Raw genomic sequence first — 10,137 nt, forward strand, 5'->3', positions numbered from 1 at the left:
TGATGCCACCAAAGGGGATTTTTTTTTTCAAAAAATATTTTAGAAAAACTATTTTTATTCATAAAAAACTAAATTTTTGCAGGGTATTTTTTAAAGTCGGTCCAGTTCACGTAAATCTTAATACTTTTCCGAAAAATTTTGGTGCAAGTCATCAAATATAATAGATTTTATAATTCCAGTGAAAAAACAGTGCCGTTTTTTTTTGTATGGGGAGTGATGCAGTCTAATGTACATATATATGTACATATATAGATTGGCGCTAACAAAATATCGTAGTTTTTGGCCGAGCTTCTCCTTGCATTTTATTATACAAAAATTGAATGCATTCTAAAATGCATACTCGAAAATTGCATAAAATTTCTGAATAAAAAGTTTGAAATTTTAATGAAAATATTTTAAAGATTGATTAATTTTTGTGAATTTTGTGTAAAGTTAGCAAGACTGATTTATTTAGTTTTTGTTATAGAATGAGCTATAGTTTAAACGTTACGTTAAATATTTTTTATGGAAAACCTTTTGAATATTGTGAAAAAAACTAAATTACGAATACTTTTGTGAGTGACTGTATGCATGTAGTAACAACGTAAAACAGTATTAAATTTAATTATGAAATAGAAATACACCAGCTCCTCTATTCACCGCACATCTAACATGAAAACCGAAAAAAAAAAAATCGCTAAGGACCGGGCAACAACTTCGACTGTACTTATCTTCATTTAATTGAAACTCCAATGCGTCCAACTTCAATTGTAAAGCATACGTTATGGATTTTAGTATAGTTGTTGTTGTTTCCGTAATAGTTTTAATGATTTTTTGTCTTTGTTCAGCCGCCAATTTTTTGCTTTCTCGCCTTGTTATCAGTTCTTTTTCCGCTTCATCCATTTCGGTATGCAATCATTAATGAAATCTCCAATTTGTCTGTAAATCATTAAAGAGAGTATCGGTAATACCAACCAGGCATCTTTGAAAAGATAAACATAGCAAGCGACCACAAACAAAATCAAATCAGTAGAGTAACTCAGCGCGGAGCGAACTTTTTCATGCGCCTCCTCTTCCAGCTGCTCGGCGCTTTTCGGCTCGTTATTGGCGACCATTGCCAATAACACCTCAGGTGGTGGTGGTAGTACACGCGCAGGCGTCGCTGACGTTGGCAGCGGTCGTCTGCCAAATGGACCGGGCGACTTGGATTGGCCTGTTGAGGTGCGCGTTCGTGAAAGCACACGTCTTCTTACTGGCGTTTGGGCTTCAGTGGGAACAATATCAAAGTCCAAATCTTGTTGTGATGCAGCGCTTGAAGGCGGACGGTTGAGGGAGGCATCTCGCGAGCGTGATGCCACTCGCTTCTTAATGATGCGCTTTACTTTTACGATACGCGTACGACCGCGCGAATCTGGACGCTCGTACGTGGTTTCGCTGATTACTTCTGAGGTTGAGTTGTCATCGTTTATCAGCAGTTCTGGGGAAATTGTTGTGGGTGCTGGCGAAGAAGTGGAATTCATTTTGTTATTAGTCTTGGTAGGCTTGAAGTTCTCCTTCACGGGCGGTGGCATGCTGAACGCTTGTGAGCTGTCCTCACTTGGCGTCGGTGTATCTGGCACCGCTGTCTTGGGTTGGTCTGTATACGCCATGCCGCTTCCGCTCTCACGTACATGCACCAGCTGACCGCGTTCGGATATTGAGAGTCGCGGCTTATTGCTAATGGGTGGCATAAGCCCACCTTCCGGACTCTGTGAACGGCGTGCGCGTGCGTTTTCTTCTTCTTCTTCGATATTCATGTTGGCGCCTGCCTTTTTCAGTTGCTCCTTATCCAGATAGATGGGTGTGTGGTATTTGCGTGTGCTGCTAATCTGACTCACAATATCGCTGTAGTGATCAACAACGGCGAAAGCTTCCTCTCGCATTATACGATCCGCTTCCTGACGTTTTGCATCCTCTTCTTCTTTGGCCTTGCGCTTTGCTTCCAATTCCGCTGCGACGACTGTGGGACTCAAAGGAATGGACTTACCTGTAAGACCGACGACATTCGCGTTTTCTTCAGTATTTTTCTCAGTATTCGTACGATTATCCCGCTTAAAGAAAGACATGAAGCTTTCTGCAAAACCAGTTTTCTCGTGGCTGCTGGCAGTGTTATTGGCGGTTTGGCTTTTGTTGCTGTCGTCGCCTATGTTCTCTAAATTTTCCAAACTCTTTTTGTCTACGTTATCATTGCTGTTGTTGTTGTTGTTGTTGTTCTTACTGTTGTTACTGTTGCTACTAACAACCTGTTCGGCAAGTGGTTGTACATTCTCATTCGATGGTCGCTTCAAAATAGGCTTCGGCACAAAGTCGGGATCGGAGGGCGGCGCTGGTCGCGTGAGTACGACCGCTGCATTTTCCGGCATCGGTGCGCGATAAGGCGTGAAAACACCAGCAGACATATTACGCGGATGATAGGTTTCCATGTGATCCCTAGGCGGACTGCCTTTTGGTGGACTTGGTGTTTTTGTGCGCGCTCTCAGCTCCATTTTAAATCTCTCAATTGAATCATCTTTCGAGCTAGCTGTGCTTTCGGTGTAGTCAGACTCGAGTTCAAAGCTCGCTTGTTTTGTAGGTTCTGCTCTCTGTTGATAGCCGCTGGCTAGGTTACCGTCTAACATATCCTCATAGTCATCAACATCGAAATCTTCCTCGTCATCCTGTGTATCACGGCTTTCGTCCTTGTTAAGCAGCATACCAGTCGTGCGCGAAAGTGACTTCGTTGCCGATATGTTTTCACGTGAACCCCAACGCGCTGTGGTGAATTTAAAGTCTTGTACGAAGCTTTCTGATTGACGGCGCAGCTCACTTCGTCGCTCGAAAGACAGCCGTTCCGCTTCGGTCATCGAACCAAGACGTTTTCGAACAAAAGGTGCCTGTAAGCTGCCGCTGGTAATTGGTTTCTCCAAGTCTATTTCTCTGCCCTTATCAATTTCATACTCTTTTTGCTTGAGTTTATCTTTTTCTTGTAAGCATCTTAATTTGCGCGCCTTTTCAGCTTCCTCCAGCTCAACAGCTTCGTAGAAGCGTGCCATGGCGCGTTCATATAACAGTTCCGTAGAGCTAACGGAACGACGAAGCGGGAAGGTATGTAGATTTGTAAATTCCAGTGATGCAAGATCGGGCGAAGATATGGAAATTGGTGGTGGTTGCAGTGCGTCTTCTAGATCCAATTCAAAGGAGTCTTGCTCTGTTTCTCAAACAAATAATACTGTATTTAGAAAGGGTACATAAAAATATACATAATAGCAGTAAACTTACTATTTTTATCCTTAACTTTGCTATTTTTATCGAAGACGACCAGCATAAATTCATTACTCGTGTGCACGTCATCCTGTTTCTCAGCAAGAGACAGGGGACTGGCTGGTGATGATGCTGAGATGGGATTCTTTGCGGGGGCCGGTGCGGTTATTTGTATGGTTGGGTTCGTAAGCGTTGAAACGTTTTGAGATTTCTGTTCATTGTTGTTATGATTTCTTTTCTGGGAAGCGCCATTGTTTCCGTTCACCTTAGCTACCCATTCCTTCCACTCCGCCTGCTTATCACGTTCCGTTTGCTCGACACGATTTGCCTGCTCAGCCTGTTTAAATTGGTCGATTTGCTCCGTTAGATTTGCTGAATTTTTTCTTCGCTCCATTCGTTCACTTTTTTCAGCCCTTTCATATCTTATAAGCTCCTCTTGACGCTCCTGATAATTGTTTCGCTCGGCTCTTTCATCAATTTCCTTGCGAACTTTCCTGCTTAGTAGGGGAGACGTTTCTTTCTCCATGTCCATTGTTCCCATTGCTCCCGTAGCTATGGCGACCGCTAAAGAAGGAGCATTTTTTGCTGGACTTAAACTGTGCCCGGAGTGACGTCGCACCAGTTGATTTACGCCTAGTTGCACTGGCTCAGCACTACGTTGTAGAGCGGGGGTTCTATTTATTTGTTCGGGAGGTGTCAGACTCTTGCGAGGTGGGCTAAGGCTACGCTTGCGTCGTAATGATGAACGTGATATTTCTGGAGTGGATGGTTTTTCGGGTGTAAGTTCTGGTTCTGGTGTTGCCAAAGTTGGTGTAATCTTTTGTTTCGATGGTGATGGTGATTTATCCTTGGATGGAAGCAATTGTTGCAAAAAGTGGGGCATAGTTTTCTTTTCTGTCAGCGGAGAACGCTGTGGTGATTTGAGAGTTGGCGACGTTGGTGACGGTGTGGGCGTAGGCTTGGTGTCCAATGTCAATAGGTTCGTGTGCGGTGGGTCTGGTGTTGAAGGTTTTGACGTTTTGTTATTTGACGGACTACGCCGTACGTCCAACTTTAGAACTTTATCGGGCGTGCCGTAAGACATTTCCCGATGCAGATCTTCGGTATCCAGCAACTGCGGTCTTGGTTTTCGCAGCGCTCCAGGTGATATTTCCGTCGCTGCATCTACGTGCGGCCGTTGTGGTGAAAGTGCTTTACGGCGTGGTGGTGCAGCTTTGCTTTTTTCTTCGGTTAGCTTGGTTTCTGATTTAGGTTTCGTAATGCCACGCTTTGGATCAGGTATAAAAAGAATTTCCGACTCCTCACTAGGGTCGCTCACACCGTAAGGGTTTTCAGCTTTTACACGAAACTTATATTCGGAACCTTCGATTAAGTCATGCAAAGTTGTGCTGAGGGACCTGGTTGTGGCCGCTTTGAGCCAAACATTCCAACCAACACGAAAATATTCAACTATATAATAGCCGATTTTACAACCACCATCGTCCAGCGGGGATGTCCATGACAATGTCGCCGACTTGCCAAACGACATATTCAGGCGCACTTTGCCAGGTGGATTTGGACGCGCAGTGACTGTGACTAGAAACGAGGTCACATCTTCGCCCAACTGATTCCACGCGCGAACACTATATTCACCGCGGTCATCACGTTGTATGCTATCAATTTTAAGCAGCGAGTTGCGGTCGGTGCTTGACATTTCAAAGCGTCCACCATTGGGTACTAACTCGCCCTCATGCAGCCATGTTACCGCCGGTGGTGGTTGGCCCGCAATACCAACCTTCAATCGCAACACCTCACCTGCCTCCACTATCAAGCCATCCTCGTATGTGCGTGGTAAACGGATTTTAGGCGGTGCTTGCACCATTAGTTGGCACTTGGTGGCCACATGGCCAGCTCGATTTGTCGCCGTGCATTTGATTTCACCCTCATCGGTTAGCGCCACCTGGTGAATAATCAAGACACTGACGTCGTTGTCGTTTAAAATTTTCGTTCGTCGACTACTGAATATCTCGTAGCCGTCTTTGAACCAATTGATTTCAGGTGGTGGCTGACCAACTATACGCACACGGAATTCAATACGTTCATCTTCGACGGCCTGACGATCTTGTAGTTCTTCAATAAAACTCGGTACACATATGGCGGTGCGTTGAAGCGTAACGGTAAGTGCATCAGACATATCACTAGGGTCGGAGCGACCTACTATGTTCTCGGCGAACACACGGAACTGGTAACGCCAACCAGGCTCTAAGCCACTTATTGACACCTCACATTGTAGTACTGATGTGGGTGTGGCACGAACCCAGTGTGGAGAACCCATACGACGATGCTCAACTACGTAACCAGTTATGGGAGAACCGCCATCGAGTTTTGGCCGTTCCCAACGCAGATTCACGACATCTGGTTGTTGTTCCGAAAGTGGTATTAGCACAGGTCGTCCCGGCGGCGACGGTCGCTCTAAAATAAAAAGATTAACATTTAATTTAGCAAAATTTGTTTCATTTTTGTCATAAGCTATATGTATATTACTAATTTATTTAATTACAGAGATCGACACAAAGCTATTGGTATCACTTTTTATTTGACTAAGTTATTTGGCGAAAGCCAATAGAAGCCTTTCGCCAGACTGATTGATGAAAGCCGAAAGCTTCATACATATAACAATGTGAAGATATCTTCAATTTCAACGAAATGCAATGCCGATATTCTTTGAAATTTAAATTAATTTTTTTTCCCTCTGCAAAGCAAAACTTTCAGCCTTGGACCGTAAGTTATAGACAAAAAGAAGCAGGTTTATACACTAAAATCACATTTAAAAATAATTAACACTTTAACTTTGTTGTAGTCGATGAAGTGTAAGAATTCCCTCAATTATAATTAAGTTATTCTTTGTTAAGATCATGTATGCCTTAGGGCGTTTTAAATGATTTTAGTAGCTTCACTCGTATCCACAGAAGGGAAATTAGCCGACAAAAGTGGTTATGCTGCTTTCCTTTATCGAAACATTTCAAGACGGAAGATGGACATAGACATGCTTTCCTATAGTAGGCTCAGAGCATCTCAGCTCTGGTTAAAATACATCTATCCTGGTGCCTTTTTCGTTCAATGAGCCATCAGAGTTTATCTGATAAGTTTCGGACAAAGTACTACCTGGCATTACGTAAAAAATCTTCGCAATTTGGGATATACGTCACTGTTGGCAGTTATACCTTTGAAGCAGTGAAGGACTTTATCTACCTAGGATACAGCATAAACGCCATCAGCCTGCAAATCAATCGAAGAATAACAATTGGAAAGCAAATTCCTCACTCGATGAACAAAAAATATGGTCTTAAGTCTGTCAACAAGCGCGATCTTTTACATGGCGAAGTATCGATGTCGAACAAAGAAGAAAAGGCTTTTAGGGTTTTCGAGAGAACTATTATCGTAGTATACGGAATAACACACTTTAAATACAACGATTGTGCTGGCTTATCGATGTTGTATGCTTGGATAACGACGCTCCAGTGAAAGCAAGGGCATCCACGACCAAAATGGATGTTATCACGGGTCATACTAGATGCCATGTAAATCAATTCTGGAGGAAACTCGTATGTATATCTTTGAGGCAGGGCGATGCTTGCGTGTTCTCCAATCTGAATAAACGCACCTGCTAGCGTATGCAGATGATATCGACATCATTGGACTCAACATTAGGGTCACCAGCGCAGCATTTTGAAGCTTAGAGAAGAAGACAAAAAAGGTTGGTCTAGCAGGAAAACGTACCTCCTGACAGTAAACGTCTGGAATTTATAACTTAGCAGCAAGCGGTGTTGTTGTAGCAGCAGTGCTCATTTCCCAAGGCTCTCGTCGGGTGTTATCACCTTCGTCCTTTGACTTGGCCAGATGTAGATCATGCGCCATTACCCGGAACGCAGCTGTTCTAGTGCGCATCTGGTCTCGGCAGTTCTTCTTCCTCGATATTAATGGGGGATGGTCCACCAACTAGCACGAAATTGTTTTTATGGGTTATTAGACTACAGTAGTAGTAGTTAGACTGACAGCGCAGCTGTGTTTTTTACCGCCTCTTTGAACGAATGAGGTACGTACGGTTCAATGATGTCCATTCTCCTAGAGTGAAAGTGTTATCAAACGTGTGGCAAGCGGGTAATTTCAAGGCAGAGCGTTTTGTTCCCACTGATTCGAAAACTTTAGGTTGCCTTCTTTTACCGCCAGCATCTGGATTTTATCGCCGAGGTATGGCTAGAGCGCCGTTATGTATATTACCTGTCACTCTTTCCTCTCGGCCTCACCGGCGCTGTGTAGCTTGCCACCGACCTGCTGAAAGCCTTGTACGTTGTTAGCATTGTCGCTGTGTTAGCATGCTTCCCTGGTGCTGCCGCTGGGGGCTTGAGGACTTTATTGCTGACAACAAATTTGTTATGCGCTGTAGAGGAGAAAAGGCTATCGAACCTTGCTCCCAGGATCTTGGGGTGGATCACTTTAGGTATTTTTGCGCCCTAGAAGAAGCGTCGAGTTCTAGCCTAAGCTCCCTGCTCCAATGTGGCGGTGGAGTGAAGAAATCTAATAGATAGGAGCCACAACTTTTACCATGAGCTGCTACTTTGGACTACACGATGTCCGTAGATGATGAGGAACAAAGACGAACAGGCTTCGAAGGCTTTGTAGTGCAGATGATGCTGGCTACATTTCTTGCGAATAACTGGCTTAACTCAAATGCGATTATGGTGCCTTACATGAAAATGAAGTTAATGCGAAATTCGAAAAATTAAGAAAAAACTCTGCCTAAAATATCGAAAATAGGTTTATCAGCTTTACATTCTAGGATACTTTTCATCTCCTTAGAAAGTCAGGCTACCCTAGTACTGAACTCTGCGTATTTATAAATTTTTCAAAAAGTTCTTATCCTTCAAAAAACTCAAAATTAGATACTATTTTGTTGAAATACATACATACTTAAGTAAATATGTATAAGTAAATATAAAAAAGAAAATGCCACGCTGCAGTTTTCCCAGCGCTTTTTGCTTTGATACATCATTACTTTTGATTTCAACTTGTACCTTTATGTCTTATTGCATCGCCATGCCTCTCGTTGCCTTTCAAAAAAATGAAAAATAGTGCAACTTGTTATACACTCATAGTTAGTGCAAACTGACGTTACTTTGTGGCGCTCTCTCACGTAAAAAAATTTTTATGAAAATTATGTATGTATGTTGTATGTATGTATGTAGGATATTTATCAAACAATTCAATTCCCTTATTTTCGAAAACGTTTTTGTGGCACTTTCATGCATATATGTATGTACGCTTCAATATTGTAGTGCTCGTGCATAGGCCGATAAAGAGCGCCACAAAGCAATAAAACGCGTTCATAAACAACCAACAACGATGTCAGAATATTTATACATAACAGGCCGACGACGAAAAGAGGAATTGGCCAAGAAAGCAGGCTGACAGGCAAGCGACCAACCACTTGAGAATGAAATTTCTAAAAATAACCTCAATTCTAGCGCTCCCACCGTTTGACCCAAGACAATCTGACTGCTGTGCGCATATAGTATGCTTCTATGTAATATGTGCTGTTGTATGTTGTGAAGAATTTTTTTTTTTTTTTTTTAATTTTATGGAATTAAGTAGTCGACAATTACTATATAAAATTTCTCTCACCTGCCGATTTCCATGTTACAACCTTCTTTGGTCTTCCGCTGTGATTTTGATTTTGTAATTTGCCTGGTTGATTTCCCATTTTTTTGTACAAATTTCTAAGCCAGCAACGCACTCAAAAGACTAAATTTCATTATTTCATGTAGGTACACTGATTTATTTTCGCAACGTATGACGAAAACTTACGGAAATGGCCAACACATCAGTACTAATTTTGTTGCAACACCAACAACTATAGCCCCGACACCAATAACTATGCGTTTGATAGCGATTTCAGCCACATCGATTGGCTCGAAAATCGAAACAAACTCGAAAATTCTGCAGTTATCTTAATCGAAAACTCAACACAGCTTAGTACCACAACAGTTTTTACCGATTTTTTTAAGTTAAAAAAAAATTAATATTAGAATATATTATGGACTAAGAGCACACAGTCCATTTTCAGCGTTAAATAATCCCGTCGAGCGTACACCGCGTACATAATTTGCAGTAGTATCTGCTGTCTGGGATAAGCTCCGAGTAGAAATGTATGAGAATTTTCAAATACGACGACGACAAATTTTCAAAGTAATTTTTTCCATCCTCTTTTGTTCAACACGATCGTTACACGAAAATTCACACGATCGTCTAGTGGGGGAAAAATTCATTGTATGTATGTATGTATGCATGTATGTGCGTAGTCGCTCTCTCACTGTAGCAGCTTCACATCTCATTTGCTTAGACAAACTCATTTCTAATGTTAATACGCTCTTCTGTTCGGCCGCAAAGCTATTTTCAGCTGGGTGTGCACCCACATTGGGGTGATTTGTGGATGCGGCGTTGGGTGGGTGTTTGATGTCGATACGTAGTACCTATTCACCATAGAAAATGCAATAAAAATGCGTGTGTAGTAAAAGACACAGATAAATGACGAGCAAAACAGAAAATTTGTAAAGAGATTGGTAAGGTTTTTTTTTTGGGGGGAAACGAAAATGCTTCGCATGCCGCTGCGGTGAGCAAGAGATTGGAGAGCGCTAAGATACGAGAGAAAAGCAGCTGCATGGATGAAGTGTGAAGGGTAACCTTTGAAATTTTTAATGAATGGAAAGCAAAGTCTTAGGTAGGAGTACATACGTAGTATAGTAGAAGATGATAGAGATGTACAGTATTTGTAAGATGCGCCAAACGGTGCTCATTATCATTATTTTTCTTGTACCCAGGGTTCAACACAGTGGTGGTCAC

At 42.3% G+C, this 10,137-nt stretch overlaps 1 protein-coding gene across 1 annotated transcript; it reads right to left on the reverse strand.

Annotated features, from left to right (window-relative positions):
* Window positions 1-632: 632 nt before the first annotated feature.
* LOC118747245 (protein piccolo) lies at window positions 633-9,022 on the reverse strand. The gene is made up of 3 exons (XM_036481230.1): window positions 8,920-9,022; window positions 3,277-5,709; window positions 633-3,205 (listed from the first exon to the last, which is right to left on the reverse strand). Exons 1-3 carry the CDS (start codon window positions 8,996-8,998, stop codon window positions 858-860), a joined length of 4,860 nt encoding a protein of 1,619 aa, XP_036337123.1. The 5' UTR covers window positions 8,999-9,022; the 3' UTR covers window positions 633-857.
* Window positions 9,023-10,137: the final 1,115 nt, after the last annotated feature.

The sequence above is a fragment of the Rhagoletis pomonella genome, unplaced genomic scaffold (genome assembly GCF_013731165.1).
Source record: "Rhagoletis pomonella isolate Grant_MI unplaced genomic scaffold, Rhpom_1.0 Rhpom_scaffold_00011, whole genome shotgun sequence".
NCBI classification, from domain to species: Eukaryota; Metazoa; Arthropoda; class Insecta; order Diptera; family Tephritidae; genus Rhagoletis; species Rhagoletis pomonella.

Coding starts and splice junctions, on each gene's coding strand:
- LOC118747245 (XM_036481230.1), bottom strand. CDS start 8,998: ATGGGAAATCAACCAGGCAAATTACAAAATCAAAATCACAGCGGAAGA. Junction 5,710..8,919: donor TGTAACATGGAAATCGGCAG/GTGAGAGAAATT, acceptor TTTTTATTTTAG/AGCGACCGTCGCCGCCGGGA. Junction 3,206..3,276: donor CAAAGTTAAGGATAAAAATA/GTAAGTTTACTG, acceptor TTTGAGAAACAG/AGCAAGACTCCTTTGAATTG.